At 47.7% G+C, this 23,507-nt stretch overlaps 2 protein-coding genes across 13 annotated transcripts in view; one reads left to right on the top strand and one right to left on the bottom strand.

Moving 5' to 3' along the window:
* Positions 1–22: 22 nt before the first annotated feature.
* On the bottom strand, positions 23–1,176 carry Thoc7 (THO complex subunit 7). The gene is made up of 3 exons (XM_078183457.1): positions 836–1,176; positions 345–769; positions 23–266 (listed from the first exon to the last, which is right to left on the bottom strand). Exons 1-3 carry the CDS (start codon positions 843–845, stop codon positions 84–86), a joined length of 618 nt encoding a protein of 205 aa, XP_078039583.1. The 5' UTR covers positions 846–1,176; the 3' UTR covers positions 23–83.
* Positions 1,177–1,811: 635 nt separating this feature from the next.
* The window catches only part of Mef2 (myocyte enhancer factor 2), a 42,947-nt gene continuing 21,251 nt past the window's right edge, over positions 1,812–23,507 (top strand). For 5 of the 12 annotated variants that reach the window (XM_078183438.1, XM_078183447.1, XM_078183445.1 and 2 more), the window contains exons 1-2: positions 1,828–1,950; positions 16,256–16,314. The gene's annotated coding sequence lies outside the window, so the exon portion shown is untranslated. Of the gene's footprint in view, positions 1,951–3,614; positions 3,827–16,155; positions 16,175–16,255; positions 16,315–23,507 lie in introns of those variants that run through there. The other 7 variants (XM_078183440.1, XM_078183436.1, XM_078183443.1 and 4 more) reach the window with 6 other exon arrangements.

Genomic DNA, 23,507 nt, shown 5'->3' with positions numbered 1-23,507 from the left:
GGGTAGTAGAAGTTGAAGTAAATACTTGTTTAAAAAATTATATAAACTTAAACATACATTTAGGTACACGATATACATTTAGATCACAATGTGTCAGATTTGGGAGGCGTTGGAGTATCAGTGTCTTCATAATTTTCTAAACTCACATCCATTATTTCTTTGTCACATTCGTCCAACATTCCTTGCAAAGAATGTATAGATGATATCAATACATGGAATTGCTTACGCCTCATTTCCAATTTGTGTTCCAATTGCTCAGACTTTTCCTGCACATTAAAATATTATTCTATTAGTTTCTTTTCTAAATAGCATTTGTTTCAACGTACAATGAAAATTTCATATACCTTCAATCTACCCAATTCTTCACGAAGAGTTGACAATTTCAAATTTGTTTCTACTCTATCAGGTTGCTCGTTTATAACTTTCGCTAATACATCATATTCGATTCTGTTTTTCCTCACGCGCTTCGCCTCTTGTAGTTCTGCCTTTGTTTTTTCAATATCACTCTTGGCTTCTTCTATTTGTACTTCTATCTCTTTCGACAACATTTCGTAGCTTTTTAATTCATCTTGACTCATATTCGAGACCAACCTGGACTTCTTCTGCGCAAATTCGCATTGAGCAAGCTGCGATAGCATTCTCTCGTGTAACATGTTATCCACATCCGGATTGTTAACCCATTTTATGAACGATTTCAAAAGCATGTTTATCCTACGATCATCACCGGTTCCATCGCCATCGATGAGTAATCTTCGACGAATTACTTCCTCTAACGAAGGATAATTTTTGTATTAAAACATTATAATAGGTTATATTTTTATCAATATGAACCCACCGTCAGACATTATTCCGTGACACAGGAACTGAATTCAATAATACCGTAATGTTTGTTACATTTAATACGATGCGCCCTTTGATTACAAGAATATATCAGTGACTGTTAATTAGTATACCATGGTGTATACAAGCAAAGATAACAATTTAAAAATACGGAAAATATTAAGGTTAAGAGGGATACTCAAAAGACTTTCCAATAGTTTAACTCCGATGGACTCTCGTTGGCAGACCTGAATTTAACATTCGGCTGTGTTAACAGATCTAGGAACTTTTCCTGTGGGGAATTCAAATATGAAGCGCTTATGTTCAGTGATCTCGGGCGGAATGAACCGTAGCAACATTTTATAGGGTGTAAATTTAAATTTAAAACAATGTTAGACAATGTTAACGCGGTGTCAGATTTTTCAACGAAAAACCACCGCGAATCGTTGTTGCTGAGAATATTGTATTTGACATTGATACGTATGTATAGGTGAGTAAATTGATTAATATAGGTTTAAATTATGCGAATTCATTTTGAATGTGAATTGAATCATAATGAATTTTTGTGTACAGGACATCGTAAATTAGCACGATCACGACACCATCGTTTGCAACAGGGAACTTGATCTTGTCTATTGGCCAGCATGGAACTCAATGTCATGCTTCAAGGTAAACTATCGATGACGTCAGTGTACGTCACTTAACAAGTGGGAGTGGATGGATAGATGTCGGCAGCCGTTGCTGGCTCTCGCGAATAATCGCACACGAAATTCGCAACGGGCGATAACCGCGTCGTCGCGATAATGTCGCGTGTTTCTTAGCGATGTAGTGTTCCTCGGTGTCGAACGTCCGTAGATATACGAGAAAGCCTGTTGGCGTACGAGAGAGGATAAAAAGAGGGGAAAAACAACCGACAAACGCACACGTGTTTCCGCGGTAAATGGAAAAACACCGAAATCGGACCGCGCATGCCCGGCCACCGATGACGTCACGAAAATTGTGCTTTTGATCAAACTCGCTCTCTCGCCGTCCCTTTTTTTTGTCCTCTCGCATCGTGGACGTAATAATGTGGAGAGTGAAATAATTGCGCAGGAAAGCTCTGTAGGAGCCGCGGACAAGCCGGTGAATATTGTAAGTAAATTTCATTCTACTTTCGTTGTTTCCGAACTGATCCGTTGACTTACAGTCTGTTAACATGGCCTTCACACACACACACACGCGCGCGCGCGCGCGCGCGTATGCACGCACACGCTGTCCACGCGCTCGGCTCGGACGTGTACAGACGGGCGAGCGCGCACGCAAACACGTACGCGTCCGTGTGCCGTACGCAACACTGCGAACAACCGCAAATACTCAGACAGTTGTATGGGCGTGCTCGCGCGCAAGAAGCGTTCACAGTTTTCACGAGAGATAAAAAAGCTCGCTCTCGGCGATGCTTCAATTACTCGGGAATATCGATGGTTCTGCGTGTTGAACTTGGAGCTTCGCGCGAGCGTTTCGCGAACTCGATAGACCAGCAGCAGGTTTTTCGCCTCGCGAGAGATGATATTGATTCTTCTAACGCAGGAATGTCCGAAAAAAATGACAGGTCCTATTCAAAGTCGAACAGAATCGCTAGACAGTTTCCTTCTTTCTCTGTCATGCCTAATTCGTCGTTGGATGATCGTTGAACTTATCGCGTGGTTTTTCTTCTATCGATTCCTTTTTTTTTGTTAGAACGATAAGGGTCGTTTCAGGATGACCGTTTCGCATTTGTTCGTTGTTGGTCGCTCAGCGACTCCCGTCCGATGACAGGGAGCAGCTTTAATTCGATGAAATTCGGGAAACAACCGTGTTCTCGAGATACACATTAAATGGTAACCGCGAACTGCGTCTGATAAATAACCTCTTCGAGACGCGAGTCGTTCTCGGTGGATCCAATAGGATTTGGTGAAGGTAATAACAAATGGATTGACTTAATTGTTTGTTGCTTCAGCGTCGCGTGACGAAATAAAACACGACGAGCGCCGAAGTTGAATACGCACAATCGAATATCACAGTAATCTCGCGATAATTAAAAAGACGCTGTTAAACAGACAATGTTGCGACCATTCGGTAATAGAAATTCCAATGCACCTTGCACCGTTGTACGCAAAAGTTTTGGAGTCGTACATAGAAGCTAGTGCAGGGTAAAGATTTCATTTGATTTTCATCATAAATTATATATACATATATATTGCAATTACTGATACCGAACATGATGTCCACACATGAAAATTTACTGTGGCGGGGTGCATGGAAGTAAGATATGATCGTAATCATTCTCGATCGAAAGTTTGGCAAATATAGTCATGCGAGTCCATCGAGGGATGGGGATCAAGGAAATCGGCAAAACGTTTCCTCGTTCATCTCTCGGATGAGATTAATGGCAACGTTACAAGTTTTCGAACGCACAGAAACTGTAAAGCAGATGCGAGGATCGCCTGCTTTGTTCGCAGACACAGGCGGAATCGTTTTACCCGCGTACGTAACAATTCGGTTTTGTATTTGGGAACTTTAGAAAAAATAATTCGTCAATAACAATATATGCGAGAGATTTGGTGGGAATACAAACTGGTTCCGAAAAAAATGTTGCAAAATTCTGCAAGATGCTGCCATCTGCGCGTATCGATGCAACCGTAGACACAGAGCGACTCGCGCCATATCGGTAAAACAGAAATCTGGAAGCAACGATGCGGACGACGTCGCTTTGCTTCCTTCCTTCCGTTTATTAATAAATAAAGATCGTGAAATAACGAGCACTCGAAATTTCGCAGAGAATCGATGTATATTTCTGTTCACCGAGATCTGTCTCGAAAGAATCGAATGCGTCGAACGGATCGAACGGATCCAGCGGATTGAATGGATCAAACTACACGGAACCGTGGTCCGCTCAGTATTTCGACTCGCGCCACCGCCACCGCCGTCGCCGCCGCCGTCACCGCCGCTGCCTCCGCCGCCGCTGCCTCCGCCGATGGCTACGCGTCTCGTAAGTAATGAAAAGAGTCAACGTTTAGGTCACATGCCCCATTGATTTCCATAGATTCGGAAATCCACATTGTGCCGGGCGGTTCTTTTTACCGCGAGGTCATGCGATTCTTTGTACCGACTATTATTACGTAGGTTCAGGTTCCGTGAGATCTCGCGATAAGTCTAGATCTGATAGAGCCGCCGAATTGCCACCGAACGTGTGGCGAACGGTGCGCGTTCTTTCGTAGGCCGGCTCCTGTGGCCCAAGCTCTCCGTGTAGAAACCCGACGGAATTCGATTTTTGGGGATCGCGAATCTACGTTTCGAAATTCACCAAGCACCAAAGTACACTCTCTTCCTGTCCTCATAACGAATCGAGTGCGCGTAATTTGATCGCGAACAACGCCGCAACCACGTTGTCGATTCGAATTAAATACATACTCCGTGTATACTCTGTACAAAAATCGTTGTTGGGATTTGCCCTCGCTCGACTCGAAAATCGATTTAACCTTCGTAAGACAGAGACCGGCTCTGGTGGATCTAATCGAAAAGCGGATGACATTGAAAGAATCAGCGATCGGGAATCAAAGTTTGGTCTCCCTGAACGGGCTTCGATATATTTTCGGCTCGGTATCCGAAAAGCTGCAGGTTCATAAAAATTCCACGAGGAAATCGGGCACGGCGCCCTGCCGGCATCGATTCCCACCCACCCAGCGGAAAGGAACGGTTTCATCGATAACCTTCCTGAGAACTGAGCCCGACCACCGCCGACGTCATACAATTTCGAGATATTATGCCCGCGCGAAAAAAGGAGCCGGGGATGATTTTTGAAAAAGTTTACACGGTTCCGCGACTCTACCTACCTTGTAATTAATACGTGTCCACGTTCCCCGCGGACCGAGCTCGCCTGTCCGAGCTACCCTAAAGTTGGCGAAACGAGCATTCGGAAATCTTTGAAATCTCTCTCTCTCTCTACGTGTTCTCGTAATTCCGTTACTCGTTATCGATTCGTTATGAATCCGTCGTGTAAATGAATCAGCGACTGGAAACATTCCGCTGTTACAGGGTTTACGGTCGGAGACTCGGTAACGAAAGCAGAATTTAGAAATAACGTTTAAACGGATTCGACAGAAGCGGCGGCGAAGGGGGGAGGCTGGGAGGGAGAATCTTTTAATGGGACGAGGAGCTGACTAATTTGATCCGTACAATCTAAAATTCTGACGCTCGATTGAATAATTTACCGACACGGCGTGTATACTTAGAACCGGAATGGAAAGCCCTGATAAAATATATTAGCGAAATAACCGTGTCGCTTTCGCGACACTTGACTAATTGGAAATTTTCCCGGATTTTTCTCGTTTCCGTTCGGCCCGGTTCGACCATACTCCGATCGGCTTCTTTCCACCTTTCATTGAAGATGAAATTTTCATCGTTGAAAATTTCGTGCTCCAATCCTGATTTGCAAAGGTGAATCGCGGCTATGCTACCCTAAAATCGGTTGCTATAGGTCTTACAGGTTAAAGAATTCATTTCGAAGAGAATCGTTTCGTTGGAATCCTATTTCCACCTCGACCAAATTTATTCTAAAGATAATCTAGCGTTTACTGAATTTACAGTTAACTTTGTAATTTCATTCGTTCGTCGTTCCAGCCTTTGCCTTTAACATAGATTACATTTCAAGAGACATAACAAGCAAGGTGAATCGGAAAAATTGCGTCGCGATCAATTAGATTGGCGAGCGTGAATCAGGAAGTTGCGATTGTTTTTCTTTTGAATCGCGTATCTTCCGGGCGGTTCCGAAGGATTGCGTCGCTCCGCGCTCGTTCCCCTTGGCTGGCCGACGCGGCCGCCGAGAGGGTTGGTCTTTGAGCCCCGTATGGGGTCACGATTGACGCAAATCTGAACGGAGCGAGACTCCCGATGATTCCTTCCGCCTACTCTCACGTGCGGCGTACACGTGTCGCGTCGCTGTTCTCGTCAAAAGTCGATCGCGCGCCGCCTTTAAAACGTAAACGAAGAAGGAAACGTTGACGCAAGTTCCCTGTACCATTTATCGTACGCTGGCAGCATTGTCTATAGCTTGTTTCCGCGGAAAATGCGGAAAGTCGGTTCTCCTCTTTCCACCCGGCTCTATCGTTTTCACGCTCTGCGCCCTTCTTCGCCACGTGCCGATGACACGTGCACGCAGCGACGCGTTCTTCGAATATATAGAGCTCTGTCCGCTCGCGATTCGAACAAAAAGTACTCTTCGCGTATCGTTTACCCGCCACGTTTGATGGAATCGATCACCTGAACGATCATTACATGTTTCCGATGGGACTCGTCGAAGCTGAATTTTCGGTGTTTTCAAGTTCGAGGCGGTAGAAAACGCGTTCTGCTCTCTCTCTCTCTCTCTCTCTCTCTCTCTCTCTCTCTCTCTCTCTGTTCTCTCTCTTTCTCTCAATCTCTTCCTCTATATCTATCTATCTGTCTATCTATCCCTATCTCTCTTTTCTCTCCCGCTCTTCTGGTCGTCACCCCTCCTTCGCAACGATCGCCACGTGTTGATAGCACGTGCTATCCGCGTTTACCTTACGCGGCTTAACGTGTACGAATTCTCCGATTGATTTCTGATTGGTTCGCTGTTCTTAAACAAGAAGATCATTGTTCCCTTCTGTTCTTGACACAGCGTTTACAATAGTGGCGTGTGCGCGACGTTCAAGTTTTCAAAAGTTTTCAATTACAACCCTTAATCAGACTATAATATTTGTAATGAATACTGCAATATATTTTGATTATAAAATTATATATAATTCATTGTGGGATCGTTATTATTATTATGTTCTAAACCAAGTCCATATGTATTATTATTATCATTATCTTAAGGTGTTTCACTTTTAAAATAATACTTATTGAATAATAAGTTACTTTCGCCGAAAAAAAAAAATAGAAGAGGGTCGTTAACGACGATTTGTTTAAAGTTGCGTGGAGCCAGGATAATCGGGTTAAGGGTTGACGCGGTACATCGGATCACCAATCTGGCGCACCTAATAGATCGACGGGAAGGCCTCCTACCCCCGGTGGTAATACGTCGCGGCATTGGTAGTAGGACAAAGGTGAGAGGAAGAAAGAGGAATGATAAGGAGGAGATGGTGGAAAATGTGGAAAAGGCGGGAGAAGGAGAGGGTGAAACCGCGCGCGTCACACGCACGGGGTATGCGCGCTGCTTCGTCGCCGTGGGGTCGATTATAAATTTTGCACGCGTGGCACGGCAACGCGTGCACGCTCCAGAGATTTCTATCGAGAGTCCCAGATCGGATCCGATCCGATGCGATGCGATTCGATCCGGATTCACTCGATACATCGTGTAGATGGGACAGGTTGATGGGGGTACGGAAAGATGGATCGGCAGAACGGAGGGGAAGCTAACGCCTGCCGTCGCGCAGGTACGACACGCGCACCTACCTACGCTTTCGATGCTAGCGTTGGGACCAGGCAGCACGCGTTTCACCATTGTTTCGACCAGGTTTATCGTTTATACAAGGCTGGATATATTTTGTGACATTTCCGTTGTATGTAACGTAATCTTCGATCGAGATATCCAATCGATAATTTCACGCGGAGAAAAGTCTTCGTAATCTAAAGAACTTCGAACAACAAAGTGTCGAATCGGTTATTTCGACCAGCTCGATAGATTCAGCGCTTTATTAACGTTTTTACGGTCGAAGCCGTTTTAATTCAAGATATTCTTTCTTAAAAAATTTTTAACGGTGCCTCAGAGTCACCACTCGTAAAAAAACTTTTCTCCAAACAATCTGTCGAAACAGAACAATTGCAGCGAGACGTTTCGATTGATTCACGTTCGACGGCGACTCGACTCTATCGCTGGTTTCACTACCTACGTACGAAGCCGGCAGCACTCTCTCTCTCTCTCTCCCTCTCTATTTCTATCTCTCCCTCTCTCTGTTTCTTTCTCTCTCCGTGTAATGCGGGTCGCCGGTGTGTGTACTCGAAAAGGTGTATCGCGTGTATGCGCGCAGGAGCGTACAGGTAAAAGAAACGTCGCTATGGAAACGACCATGGCCACTCTCAATCAATACGCGATGGGATGGATGTCGGTTCGGTCTATGACGTAGGCGAAAAGCCCACGTGGTCCTATCGGCCACGTGCGAGAGATAGAGGTGTCTCCTCGAGGAGTACTCGAACCGTTCAAGTACCACGAAATTCGAGCCGACAAACTCTCTCTCTCTCTCTCTCTCTCTCTCTCTCTCTCTCTCTCTCTTGCTCGCTCGCTCGTTCGCTCTCTTTATTTCTTTCTCTCTTTTTTCCTCTCTGCCGCTCTTCCACTGCTCCTTTTACTGCGCGCAACCGGTCCCGAGTAATCCGATCGTTCAATCTGTAAAACGAATAACCGTGGTGAATTCGAAACATTTGAATTATTCGGTTTACCACCGAATAATTAAATATTTGGTAATCCCAAAACAGTATACCGACGCATATTGCACATATATTAGGCTGATAAAATTCGTTCCAGATCTTTTATGCGTATGCCATTTAAAAAATAAAATTGTTTTCAAGCAAACTATATATTGTTCAAAAAGTTCGTTTCATCGAATTTATATACATATATATGTATATATAATTTGAAAAACGATCTCTAATACGCGGCGAACAATCGGATAACGAAACACAGATCGTTACTTTCACTCGTCATTTCTATGTCTTTGCTCGATATAAAATCGATACAAATCATCTCTTTATTTTTCGAGAAAAGACAATTGCATCCCCGCGATCACTTTTTCCTCATGGAGCACACGACGTCCTCTCTTCGGCTCTTTCTTCGAACTCGGCGTTACGCGTCGCGTCCCTCTTTCCCGTCTTTCTCTCGTTTTCACTTGTTCTCTTTTCCACCATGAGCATCTCTGTTTCCGTGTCGGGGCGCCTGCACGCGTTGCGTAGAAAGGGAAAACGAGAGTGAAACGGACGCGCGCGCGAGAGAGAGAGAGAGAGACGGAGAGAGAGAACGATGAAACTCGCGTGTGTACGCGTCGCGTTCAACAGACGAAGAGGAGAGAGGAGAAACGAGCTGGCAGATGTTGGGCGCGTGCGGCGTCGAACCTTTTAAGGCGCGATCACTGGACGCCCGGCGTCGCGGCGGCCCTCCCCGCGTCGCGACTGCCCCCACCGGATCACTCTCTTTCGCTCTTTCTCTCTTTCTCGTCTTCCTTCTCCTTCTCGGTTCTTCCTCTTCTAGCCCGAACACCTTGAGAAGTCGAACCCGCACCTCCACGAAATCTCGTCATCTACCTCTTCTACTCGCTTTCCTGTCGTCTCTGCCTTCGCCCGGCCGGCTCCTCCCTCCTCTCTCTCTCTCTCTCTCTCCCCCTCTCCTCGCCCTCTCTCGCTCCCCCTTTGACGCTTCTAATTTTCCTTTTACTCTGCCCGCTTATGCTCTTTTTCTCGCCCCCTTAACCCCGGGTTATCTTCTTCTATTTCGCTCAACTTTTCTTCGTCGAGTTGGTCGTTTTTCTGGATCCCTTCTCCCTCCGCGACGGCTGCCCGCGTCTTTTACTTCTTCTTCAATGTTTCTCGCCTCTCTTTTACTCTTTTTTTTCTTTCTATATTTCTACTTTCAAATTTTTCTACTCCTTTTTTTGTCCTACCATTCTATCGTTCCCCAATTTTTGTTCTACCTATAATATACGTTTCTCTTGTTTTTCTCTACTTTTCTTCCAATTGTCCTATCGTTTTTTGTCCTATTTACCACTAACCGCGACAACTCCGGCAACACCCTACCGCCTCCGGTTTATCCGTTACCGCTGCCGTTGTCGCGTAAATTTTGCAAATTAATAAGTCGGACGGCGACTTTCGTTTAAACGCCGTTCGAATCGTAAATCCGTAAATTAATTAAGGACGACCGGGAGCGATACGGTTTGTTTTGCGTCTCCTCGAGGAATCCGAGCAATGCAGAATCTGCGCGAACGCGAGCGTATCAGCGAAACCGGGAAAATATCGTACAGGAGAGGCGACCAGCCACGAACGACGAGTTAACTCGTTTTCCACGGTTAACGGGTTATCTTCGATTACGGGCGATGATTACCCGAAGAGATGCTCGTCGCGATAACATTTTTCCATTCCAAAGAAAACGCAACGATTCTATTCTATCTGGTCTTTGTCCTCCTCTGTCTCCTCTATCTTTTTCATCGTCTCCGCCTCTCGGTTTCGCTTAGAAAAAAACGTAACGAATCGAGGAAAAGTTTGAAAATTTTCTTCTCTCTCTCTCTCTCTCACTTGAAGAACGCGTTCACTCAACCTACGGGCCCTCTCCTCCCTTCTTGTTTTTCTCTATTTCCGATCCACTTCCTTCGCGCCACCGTTCTCTCCCTCTCTTTTTGCTAGGTTGCTTTCATTCTGCCTTCCTCTCCCGAGTAGAATCGCTCTCGCGCTCGGCCGTCTCGTCTTGCCTCGTTTCGCCTTGCCTCGCCACGCCTCGCCTCGCCTCGCCTAGCCTCGTCTCCGCGTCCTCACGTCCCGTAGCCGGCCAAGTATCGCGTTTCAGTCTCCTCCCTACATTAGGAAGAACGGGGCAAAGAGCGTAGAAACAGTTTCTTCGCCTCGTTTTCTTCTCTCACCCTCTGTCTCGCGATATACCCCCTTCGTTCTACGACCGGGTTTTTCGAAAATCGCTGAGAACTCGCTTTCGATTTACTTGGCCGCGAAGAAGACCGAAATTAAAACTGACCACCGCTGATCAAGAAAATACAAAATTTAATGGTCCCCCGAACAGTCAACCCTTCGCACTCGGAAACATTTTAGCTCTACATCCAAAATAGTTTCGCTACAGTATTTTCCATATTATATGGTTTATAATCAGTTTATTTTATACGTATCGAGTCTTGTAACACTTCTCCGTGGCATTCGTTGCGTTGGCCCGATCCAGGAAGACGAGATCATACGAAACGAGACGAGACGGGACGAGAGAGTCGGTGGGGTCCACAGCGAACGGGTCGTTGTCGAAGGGTGACAATGATCGGCGCCCTCCCGCCACGACTCTCCCGTCGTGTGTCGCCTCGTATTCGCCCGTTTCTTTCGAACATCTCTCGACCGGGCACGATCCTAAACAAGAACGAAAGAAGAGCGAACGACGAAGAAACGTGAAGCCCAACACTCGACGAAATCGGTCGCATCTTCGACCATACGTCGAAGACGATTTAATTTAAATATCTTAATTTTGAATGTTTAAAGCATTATAAAACAATTAAAAAATCTTGGGTTTCTTACTTTCGAAAAGAAAAAAATTAAAGCTTTAACTATTTACGCTTTTTTTGTTTATTAAGTTTTGATCAGTTTTAGTTTGTCGACGTTTCACGATCAAGAGAAAGAGACTATTTTTAATCGTCCGCGACGGTAATGTGTCGCTTAATCATTTTAATGAGTCTATGGTATTATAGCACGGTATTTTAGAAAACTGTTCGAGTGTTCTCGCCGTAAAAAGAGCAGATCTCGGACGTAGAGGAAAATACGCGGATCTTTTTGCTGCGATTCGTGAGACTTGTGAAATTATCCTATTTCGAACAACGACGTTCTGAATCTCTACCGAAGATAGATAGATACATGGATAGATGGAACCAAATATATATATATAATAAAAATAATTAAATATATATATAGAGGGAGGGAAGGAGGATGAGGAGAAGGCGTTCTGTCCATGAAGTATCGAAGGGGCTGGCCGAACCCCGTGTACGATTTATTCCATGATGTCTCGGTAGGAGAGGAAACACGTGTTCTACACTCAGCTAGGGCCACGTGTGAGGTGCAGGATGTTTGTGCCAGCTCCTCTGGGTCGTACGCCTGGCTGCCATACGGAAAATCGATCGATCGATGGTTGCCCGATGGTTAGAAGCATCCGCGTTTTCTTCGTACACGCGTACCGCGTTCGGTTTCCACGAAACGAATGTCGCTTCCTTTCTATCACCTTCGTTCCGTCGTCCTCGACCCAACCGAGCCGTCCGCTGAAACTTTTCAACGATTATGAAAGTACCGTGCGTCTGTACCAGTTGCTGGGGGGGTATATCGAGAGAGGAAACGGTTCGAAATCCATGGGGACGCGATGGTGAGGCTAGAGGGATTCGTGGGTAAGAGCGAGGGAGCCAGTTGTCGAAGAAGAAGGTGTTGGTCGAAGAAGCAGCGACGAGGAAGGGAGGAGAGATGTGTGGAGGAAGAAGGCACACGTCACTTAGTTGAAGCACGTGCTCTGGTTTCTGGCGGCTGGTGCTGCTCAGCCTCGGTCTTAGACTCAGCCCTGGCGGCTGCGTTTAAATTTAGCCGGCGCGGAGCTTTAACTTCGCCGTGTCATAGGACAAAGAATATGGCGCGTTGCACTCGCGCCAACATTCGCCTCCCTATACCTCCGTATGCCTCCGTATGCCTCCTTGTTCGTTTCGGTGTCGAGAGACGAAGAGACGGGCGAGAGAAAGAGAGACAGAGCGAGAGAGAGAAAGAAAGGGAGAGGGAGGAGGGGAGGATAGAGGCAGTCGCGATCGCGAAGGAAATCCTCCGTGGAGCTCTCCCCAGTTTCCTTCGATTCAATCGGATTCACACTTATTCGCACAATTTGTTCAAACTGCTATCAAGGTGCACAGCGACGAGAAAAATGGTAAATCTATCCATACAGTGAATTCTTTCAAATTGCTGATTATCTACGACTGTAACAACGAACCGAGAGGTCCGTCATGTTACGTCGCGACGCAATCGTGTCTCGTCGTCCCAAGTTGTGTCCATTTCTACTTCCAACCTGACTATCCAAAATTGTTGGATAAAGAATTCCAGAAATATCGTCCCAAAGTACAAATCTCAAGCTTTGCTTTAAAAAGGAAAAAGTCATCGTTCTACGATGATTTCTCGCGGAGTTATCGTTGGTCGAAGTTGGTCGATGAATTCTTTCGGTCGGTATAGTTAGAATTACCATTATTCTCCTCGTCGCTGCCCCTAAACGTCTTGGGAACGCAATTTCACCGAGTCGCTCGAACGAATAAGCGAGCAACTAATCGAATAACAAAAAAATCTAAGCTTCGGGGTGGGGAAATCGGCTGAAAAATCGTTTCAAGTGTAATGTACTTGATCCCTTGCCGGGCGTGACGAGCAAACTATCGGCGAGAGAAAGAAACTGACAACGACACACACACACACACCGTCGTGAAAGAGAGACCTCGGCGGAGCGTGTCTCCGGTCCTCCAATGACGCAAGTAACACGCTGATCGATTAAGCGTGTACTCTACATACGTGTTACTTGTTGTTTTGTAGGCGATACGTAACACGCGGAACGTAATACGGTGGGCACACGTACGAACACGAGAGCACCGTGGAACAGGTGCAAGTAAAAGCACAGACACGAGCGCGCACACGCATCGTTTTATCCTATTCGTTCTTCTTCTTTTTCTCTCTCTCTCCCTCTCTCTCTCTCGCTCCATCCAGCGCCGCAAAGTGGCGCCAGAAGTTTTCCAATTTCCTCCCATTCGCAACGATAGAACAATCCGCCGTTCGACTCCTCGTTAGCCACGGATTACGCTCGTTCTCCCACGAGCTTATAATCTCGTTCTAGCTAATTTATTAGAACGATATGCGACGATGCTACGCGATCTGGAGAAACGAGGCGGACGATGTCCAAACCGGTGAGCTTCGAGAAACAGTTGGATTCCTCCTGCGGGAGTTATATTTTTTTCTTCTTGTTTTCACCGTGAGAGGGGTCGCATCAGCGGCAACCACGTCGGAGGAACGATTTCCGTCGTCCGTGATCGTCCAGCATATGTTTCGACGCAGCACCGGTGAACTCGGCGTCGCCGACGCTTGGGGTGCAAGCTCTCCTGGATCGTTCGAAAATGAAAAAAAAAAACGGACACTCTGGCGCAACGATTGCACCGAGTCCGTTCAACGACGCCTCTTTGACGAATTCGCGATCGCGTTTTCATTTCCAACTACGCGAAGGAAAATCGTAGCGACGTTTCTCTTTTAACAAAATTGAAGGGAGAAAATCGAACTTTGTTCGGATGAGAGCGGCATTCTCGAAGAACATTTGACAAAGTCCGTGGGGTCCGTGTTCTCGGATTTCAATCGTCGCGGTGGCGAAGATGTGACGAACGTAAAATCAAGATTTCAAGCTTCGATTGGAAAAAAAGAATCGTCGTCCTACGATTAATTTTTGCGCGGGGTTGGTCGTTTCGGTTGGCCGACTTTTGATCCGACTTAGGCGTAAAGTCCGCGGGTCTAGTTAGAAAGGTGGAATCGAAGATCGCAGGGTATTTTTCGTTTTGGTGGGAATGGATGACAGCAACGAGAACGGGAACAGAAAAATGACAGTGACAGGAGCGGTTCACGGTCTCTGTAAGAGAAAGACGAAGAAAGCCCCCAACGCAAGTGCAGCCGGGAGGCGGAGGAGGCTGCGTTCGCGGCACTCGCTGCAGCCGGCTGCAGCCTGCCTACTGTGTCAGCTGCCGACAGATTTATCGAGTGGCACGTGCCGATCCGGACCAATGTCGTTTTATGCCTTCCTTTCTCGTGCCTCCTCCGTTCGCTGATGGTCGCTGACGATCGTCGAGGGTCGCCTAGCGCCGACCGAACGTCGCGGCGACGGTCAACGAGCGACGATTCGCCGAACACAAAAATGATCGTCGCTCTCTGTTCCATTCGAAGACAGCAGCCCGGCTTGCTTGCCTGCCTTACCCTTTCGGCTCTCGTCGCTGGACTCGGTTCCCGATCTTCGTCGACCGTTCCTTCGGTTCGTCGTCGACGGCCAACCAAACTGTGGAAAAAGCCAAGACGGAAGTTCCGAGGGGTTGCTCCCTCGGCTCTTTCCGTTAACGAACCACCCGACATCCTGCTTGATTTTTTACTTGCAATCGGTACGTGTCGCGCGGGGTTATCTTTCAAACGTTTCAATTATCCGGTTCTTGGATGTCCAAATAATCCGCGTGCTTTCTGTCTCGTCTAATCGTTTTTCTCACGAACGTATAAAAATTCGCAGTCTAAATAGGGACGCTGCCGCATAAATGTGCCCTAAGAATCGCGAACAAATCTTGCACCTGAAATGAACGCGACGGCATCGACTGATGTGCTTCGCGGTAGCCGTAAAGGAAACTCGGAAAGATAAACGAAAGTTTTGACCGAGGGTCTGCTTTCGGCTTGCTTGAGAACGAAAAAATTAACGAACTTCCTCCCTTGGCGTTGCCGCGGCTCGAGAAACGCGGCCGCGACTGCGTGTGCAATCGAAGAGTTCGATTCTTTCACGGGGATCAAAACTCTGCCGCGCTCGATATTGATCCCCTCGGTGTACGGACCGTCGTTGCGCGTCGGCATCGGCGTCGCACTGGGTATTTCTCGCGAGTCTTTTCGTTCGTCGGGAAAAGATATAGCCGTGTGCTATCCGGTGAGATCCGGTCGGTAAACGAACGCGAACTTTCGAACTCTGCCATTACGTTCCACCAATGAAATTTCTATGGTCGACAGCGGCATGTTGCTCGGTGACGAGGGAAGAGAGATAGCGAGAGAGATAGAGAGAGCGAGAGAGAGAGACTGAGAGAGTCAACGATCGGTCCCGTCCGGGATGGCAGCGGGGATCCGTATTAAGAGTGACTTAAATTAATAACGAACGCTATTTCGGCGGCGCTTCGATGCTCCGTTAACCCGATTAAAGCCGAATACCGAGGCGAAGCGAGAGATGATCATGAAGAATTCAGGAAAACGTTCCTCCGTGACCGGGCTCCGAAGCTCGTTCCGCGCCGTAATTATGGAAACCCTGGACGGTTACGACATTTTCCTGGTTCGCGATCGGTGATCGGCGTTCCGAGTTACAACGTGACATCGGGCGAAATCGGAACATCCGAATCGCATTATGTCACGTCACTCGGAGGCCCGACACATTCGCGATCTGACTTATATCGAGACGCTGCTGAATAAAATAAGGTTCTCTCTCTCTCTCTCTCTCTCCCCCTCTCTCCCTCTCCCTTTCTCCTTTCTGTCTCCATCTTTCCACCACTGTGGTTTCGCGTTTCGCGTTCTCCTGGAAACACCACCTTCTTCTGCAATTTTTTATCCCATCTCATCTCGACCAAGAAAACTGTGTCGCATTAAGGTAGTGACATTTTATTTGCGTTTCATATTTCGATTCGAAAATAAACAGAATAAAAATGATCGTCGTCTTCTGCGAACAGGCTTCTGCGTGTTTCGGTCATCGGTCTACAAATTGTCATCTATTGTTCGTTATTCGAAGGGACTCGTTCCCGCGAACAAACGAATATCAAAAATTTGAACGAGGTTAATGAAAGATCGACGAACCAAGGCAATCGATTCTGTCCCAACTCTTTCCGCGGGTGGAGATCGGCAGAAAGAGAAGGTCTTGTTCCGACAGGAGAATTCGTTGGAGGTAATTAAATGGCGAATCATGCTCAAGCCTCTTTATATTTTCTTTTTGAAGGACCGCCGTCGCGTATGCAGCCCCGACCCTCTACATTGGCTCCTACATGCGATAAAAAGGTAAGTTCCTCTTTACGATCGATACATCGTAAATAATACCGAAGCGGAGATTTCTGTTCTCTCGTCTCTCCCAGGTCTCGGGGTTTGCAATTTCTGTGTCGCGGGGCTCGAGCACGACGGAGATCGCGAACGATCGATGCAGGACGACGCGAACGCTAAATTCGTCGGGAACACCGGAAAAGTTGAAATTATCGGGGAGACGCCGAGGGCGAAAGAATCCATCGGATATTCACCGTGTATCACAAACGTCTTCTACGTGATGGTATCGAAAACTCCTCGTGGACGGAGGAGCGTCGATTGCTTGAAACGATTTATAAGGTGGACAAATTTCCGTTGAAAAATTGACTATTTTTTCATCGCAAGAGAAACGATCGTAGGACGATGATTTTTTTTCTATTTATTTAAACCTTAGACTTCTACTTTCGGACGAAGTTTCGGCATTTGAAGATTTATGTTTGATTTTATGAAGATTTTTTTGTATTTGATTTACGGCGAAATCGTGGCGATCGCGTTGTACAAAATATTCTGTAGCACCCCGACGTTCCTAACACTACCATGGTCGCTAGCCGCCACCGTGACTCTCGAATTCGATCGGATCGATTCACGACACTAATCACCACAGGCGATGGAAAGATCGAAACTGCTTACCTAAGACAACAACCGCGGGAGATCGGGGATTCGGAGATTCGAAAATTCACAGCAGTGTCTCGCCCTCCGCTGTCGGCTCGTGTTCTGTTCAGTTTCAGAACATAATTGCAAACGCTCTAATCGTATCGAAGTGATCGTTCGTTTCGTTCTTTCTTGAAACAATCGAGGATGAATCATGTATCGGTGAATTTTAAAGAAATCCACTTTTTCAAGAGACATTTAATATTTCAAAAGAAATTAAAATTTCGGAAAAGGTATTCCACACCTCTTTGAAAATATTCCCCCGAAAGTGGAACTTGACCGGAGGACAACAACGTTCACGAGGAACCACTTGGTCAACGATCGAAACGTATCCGGAATGCCGACAAAAATTGAAATCAAAACTTTCGGAGAATATTTCCACGTTTCGTCAAATTTGCCTTACGAACACCCACCTTCCGTGAATGTCGTCGATTCGATTGTTTCTCTCTATCAGATATCATTTGATATCTCACTTGCCAAGTCCGTTTAATTAATCGTTCGTTTCATTCTTGTCATGACTATAGCACTATTTTCGAGAAAACAAATGCGTGACATTTGGATCCGTTGTGACAGCGGAGGGTTTACCATCTGCCAACGTTCGTCATTGCGCGGATCACTCGATTTCTCGATCCCGGAGAAATCTTTCAAGGAACCCGATCGCATTTAGAGACGAAGAGAAAAGAGAGAGAGAAAGAGAGAGAGAGAGAGAGAGAGAGAGAGAGAGTGAGAGAGAGAAAACAGAGGCAGAGAGAAAGAACAGAGGGTCATAGAGTTGTATACACGTTCCCGCGTTACACACCACCGTCACTGTCTTTCGTAGTTTTGGCTCGAAGAAGGATAAAGGCAGATGGAGAGAATAGGGAGGATGATCATTTGGTTCTCCCTGTCTGCAAATATTCACCGCACGGCACTATCTCGGAAAATCATGATTCGGTCCTGGTCCTAATCCCGCTTTTCGGTCCCGCTTTTTGGTCCCGGTTTTGCTCCTGGTCTCGTTATCGATCCTGGTAGAGCCTCGGTTTCGGTCGCGGTTCCGATCCTGGTTTCTGGCTCTGCTCCTGGGCCCCGATGTTGGTCTTGGTCGCGGAGCACCGGGCTGCTCTTGTTCGGTCGGTAAAGCTAGGTTCGTTAACGGCAAGAACCGTTTCCTCCGGTGCAAGCCGGTTGGACGTTGCTAAGGAAGGTGCTGGTTGGTCGGCGGCGCACAAAGACCATCGCAGGAACGCTGTATCGGCGGTATTTTGGTTTTGGCTCGGCTCGACCCGCGCAGTTCTGGGAGTGGAGTTCTAAAAACAGCAGAGGTAAGTCCTGCTCTCCCGCTGGCTTCTACGCTGGCTGCTCTTCTATCGCGTCGTCGGTCTCCTCTATCGCGAGGTGCCCGCAAACTCTCGCAACTTCTCGCAACCGTAAAGCACCCGGGCCGAGGTTCCGAGTCGATTTCTCTACGGCGAGATATACTTTTTAGGCGCGACCATACCCCTTCGTCTTTCTCACTGGATTTATCTATCGCTTTCTCTGTACTTTTCCGTAATTTTCTGTTTCTCTACTTGTCTGCCTCTCAGCTTTTCTGTCTGTCTGTCTCTATCACTGTCTCTGCCTCTCCTCTCTCTCTGCTTTTCTCTACTTCTCCATCCCTCTGATTCTCCGTCTCTCTCTCAGTCTCCGTCTCTGCCTGGCTTTCGCACTGCCTGACCGCTTCGGCGTGATCCTCGGCTTCCTCTTCCCTCGATGGTTTCCTCTTGGTGGCTCGTCGCGGACAAAACTCTTTACACGACTAGCCGATGCGATCGCTTCACCGCTCTTCTTATAACTCGCATACTATGCCGCCGGTTTCGTTCCCAGAACGCACCCGTTCCCTGACGAACCTTCTTCTTCTTTTAGGCACCCGCCACGTCCGGCGCGGATTTATTTCTTCACCGGCCGACATTATTTTTGGGATCTTTTCACGGATCGCGAACACACCGTCCCGACTCGTACACGCGGCTTCTTCGCTCGTATCTCGCACGCTTCGTACGCTCGGCTCGCTCCGTTCGTTCTATCCGCTTCCTACGCTTTATCGGTTTTGTCAGCTTTATCGGCTTTCTTCCGTTTTAATCAGCTTCGTCCAATTCATCGGTTTCGTCGGCTCACATCAGCTTTATACGATCTTTCCGTTTTCTACGATCCCTGCGATTTCGCGATTTCGCGATTTCGCGTCGCGTCAACCCGCGTTCCGCACGCGTATCCGTTCGCGATCACGGACTCGCGGGTGTTTCTTCGCCAGCTACCTACGCGAGCATCCTACGCGAGCACTCGATCGTTCTACGCGTGTCACCCTTGGCTCTAGTCATTAGGTTACGCCTCGCGCGTGGATCTCTCGCCTCGGCTGGAGATCGTCGACGATGATCACCGTCTCCCAAAGGGGCTAATTTTCTATCCCCGGGCTTCTTTCGCTCAGCCCGGTGAATTACCAGGGAACGCGAAAACATTCGATCAACTTTTAACCCCGTTTACTAGTATCTTTCTGCACCACTTTCTTTACAATTACGATGGATTTTGATTTATTGAGATCTCGCCGCTGAATTTGCTCGCGAAAAGCGCGGTTAGGTTCGTCAAGGTTCGAACGAGCGCGGTGCCAAGAACACGATCGCGTCACGCGGTTAGTCATACCGATGTGTAACCGACTGTTCGGACCGTCACGTGACGCGATCGATTATGTCGCGCACGGTTGCTCGATCGATACTAGATCATAGGCGAACGATCGTCGTGGCGGATTCGACGAGGATGATCTAGGCGGGTCGTTGCTTTTCATTGCCTTTCTTCGGCTTCGATTTCATTCAGCGTCGGTTTATTTTTACTTATTCACGCATTTTTACGGCGATAAATCACGCTCGATCAATTTCGTTTGCTGAAGCCTCGGGAGGGACTCCGAGAAATGTTGTAAAATCTGATAATTAGAGAATTTGAAAACTGATATTTATTAACCCTTTGCAATCGAGTAGCGACTCTGCGCCATTAACACTGTTGCAACACGTATCAAAATTTATTTTTAATAAATATCGACAAAGCTTAGATTTGAAAACTGTCAAAAGCGTAACTGTTATATGAGTCACGAGACTAAATTGCGTATGCATAAAATGAATTTTGTTGTATAAAATGGAGACGCTAGAAGTCGGAAAAATGATTTTAGGTTTGCGGTTGTAACGGCTTCGAGCGCAAAGGGTTAAAACTGTAGTGAAACGGGTCCAACGACGATAAGCTCTGTTCGATGCCGTAAGCGTTTAATGGTGGTGGAAGATGAAATTCGAGACGACCGAACTCATTGTAAATCAAAGTTTCTTCCCGGCCGCGGATAAATAAATCAAATCGACCCGGGATCCTTCGAAACGGACGGTCCACCGGCCGTGTATGTGGATCGTCGATGAATGACCGCGTCGCATTCGTTTCTCTGGCCTCTGACGGTCACCTTGATCACGATCCAAATTGCTGATACGCTATGACACGCGCAGAGCCCTGGTCCAAGCCTTGTTACAATGATCAATGCTGTGTGCAACGGGTAACGCAAGCTCTCGCCGAGCTTCTGTCTAAAAAATATTGAAAAACTTCTGGTCGGGTTTGGTTTTCGAATCAGTCCTCGAATTTGTTCGAAAACGAGGAATCGGCTCGACGTTGCACGAGCTTCACGGCTCGTCGCGGCTCGACTCTAAAGGCCAAGAGTAGTTTACACGTTGGATTAGCTCGGCACTTTCACTAGCCTCCTTTACACTCGTTTCATCCTCGTTTCACCTCGCGTAATCTGCGAGAGAGTTATTTTCAGGGTAACTTTGCGGCGCGCGAGAAGGGTGAACGAGGATCAATTCGCTCCTCCGCAACCAGTCCGCTCGACCACCTTGAAACTGTTATAGTGATCGGTCTTGTACCCTTTTCTCGCGTACCTTTTCCCCGCCTGTTTTAAAGACGCGTCCGACACCCCGGCAGGAGGCTCCCCCGGTTCGACACCGTGACGACGTTTCTTTCCGAAAAAGAACGACAATCGGAAAAGAAAAGTCACGGGAACGCCCCTTCTCTGTTTCTGCTCTTCCGTACTTTTCGGTTTGCTGCGAGCTATCGATATAACTATCGGAAATTAACTGGTTAGCTGTTGCAATGCTTTGAAAAACGTATCATTACCGTATGCTTGATTTCCTTCGATTTCCGTTCAAATACAACGCTTTAATGGAATGCGTGCTTTAATAAAGAATATCAAAGTATAAGAATTTTAGAAAAGTAACCTCCTCAATTTGGGGAACGTGTACCCGTTATGGTACGCCTAGCGTAGACATTTTTACATCGACATGTTCTGTCCGTGCTTCTTCATCGTATCGTTTGCGCGATTGTTCGAGGAAGGGGTTGCGATCGAGCGTCGTCTCACGATAGGTACCTACGTCTAAAAGACAGGGCGATAAGCCGTCGAAACGGTTCAATCGTTGACCGCGAGGGAGAAGAAGAATCGAGGGGGTTTCGTTGGTTACGGGGGATGGTTTAGGCGGGCCACCGATCGTGTACCTGTTGCTCCCCCGTGGCCGCGACCGTCCCGTGGTCGATCGCGCGTTCGTTACCGTTTATCGTTTCGCGGAACAACCAAGTTGATCGCGTGGGCCCACCCCTTAGTTCTTCTCTTCTCTTCTCTTCTCTTCTCGCAGTGCGATTCACCCGATGACGTCACCTCCGGACGTTTGGTCTCATTCTAAGGCGGATTGGTCGGGTGCCAAGTGCGCAGACCGCACGTGCCTCGGTTAAATGGCACCTTGTGCTTGCTCCCGTCGCGGTCGTCTCGTCTCGTCTCGTCTGATCTCTCCCCGCCTCGTCCCGCTTCGCAACGCCTCGACACGGCTACGCGATCTCTTTCGCGAGCCCTTTCGCGATACGCGATCGCTGCCGACCGAGCGCCGGCATAATACAACACAGATTTCGTTCCCTTTTTTTTTTTTTTTTTTCGAAAGACCGAATTAGATTGCACTGTACGATGCCGTTGCCGGCGTCGATCGATCGATCGATCGGATATCGTTCGACCGGTAGATCGGAACAGGCATCGGGCGAACGATGAAAGTAAAGAGTATATCTGGACCGATCCAGAATACGAGAACCAGGGGGAGAAGAAACTCTTATCGTGAGTCTGCCGACGCGCGCGGTACACGTGTTCGTGCTTTTCGAGCGATTCGAGATTTTCCAGCGACGGAACAAGATGTTTCGTGGCCGAAGCCGGGCAGGATGAGCGGATATCCGGTACAGCAACAGACGCCGCTTGGACCTCGAATGTCGTTGACGGAGGGATAGATAGACAGACAGAGGGTAGGGTGGTGCAGGCTGCTGCTGCACGCCTGCCTCGTCGTACAGGGACCGACTGTGCTGTCGTTTCTCGACGAGTGTCGTCGGAGTCGCGAAGGTTTGGCAGCCACCTGGTACACTTCCCTACGAACCTCTCCACCGCGAGACAAATCACGACGAGAAATTATGCATCCTTTTTGTTCACGTTTCAATTCTCAAAATTATATCGTTTTGGAAATATTGTTCGAGGCGGTGTCTTAGCGCGACGGGGGTTAAACGTCGCCGCAATTGGATCGTTTCGCAGAAGATCGACGCATTCGATCGATTTTGTTCGGGATCGGGTCCGATCGTGCCCAGGCAACGTCGTAGCGGTCGCGCGCAGCTTCTTCGATTGGGTTCGGTTGGCTCGCATCGGAGGATCGCAACCCTTTGCACCCGTTCCGTTGTAACAGAGTGCAGCGGTGCTCGCGTGTTCGCGTGCTCACGAGCTGACGAGCGCGCCGACGAGAGAGCCGGGTCGCTCCGGAGAAAGCGGGAAAAAAGCGAGGAAAAAAGGGAACGGTTAACTAGACGCGCGGATACCTTGAAGCAGAGTAAAAGGGATGTCGGCCCTCGTGGTCTCCTTTTGCTCGATGGTGCGAAGGAAAAACAATGCAGGTAACAAATACCTTCGGAGAGACCGCGATCGATACCAATACACCCTGACACTGTGCGCCGTTCACCGGTTTTCCTCCAGATGTACCGATGATGTCTCTTTTCGACTCTGCGCAACCACTCTCTATAGTCCTCGGACCGATTTCGTGCTCGATCTCGCGAGTCCTACAACTTCTCCGCCCTTTGTCAGCCGAGAATCGCAGCGCAGACTATTGGATTTTCTATGGAAAAGACACCACCACTGTATCGAGATGTACACTCTCTGGTGGCGACCAATCCGTTAACTTACCTCGCGCGAATCTTCCTCGAGCGGTGACTCCGAGGCATCGCTAAAAATTCTCGTACGAAGGTTCAATTTAATGGGTTAATGTTCGAAATATCGCGACGATCAGCGTTTTTAACGAGAAAGAATTTATTTCTTACTAGTTTTTCTGTTCCAATTTATCGAGAAACGAATACCGAGCAACTTGACGACGAACATCAAGCCGAAGAGATTGAATTATTTTGTCCATGAGACGCGAGGTCTCGCATCGCGCGAGACGCGGCCTCATCCGCGGTCACCCTCTCGACCTCGCCCCACCGAA

Source organism: Augochlora pura, chromosome 6 (assembly GCF_028453695.1).
Source record: "Augochlora pura isolate Apur16 chromosome 6, APUR_v2.2.1, whole genome shotgun sequence".
In the NCBI taxonomy this organism is placed as follows: domain Eukaryota; kingdom Metazoa; phylum Arthropoda; class Insecta; order Hymenoptera; family Halictidae; genus Augochlora; species Augochlora pura.
Note: the sequence above shows the minus strand (reverse complement) of the source record. Positions and strands in the feature narration are given on the sequence as shown.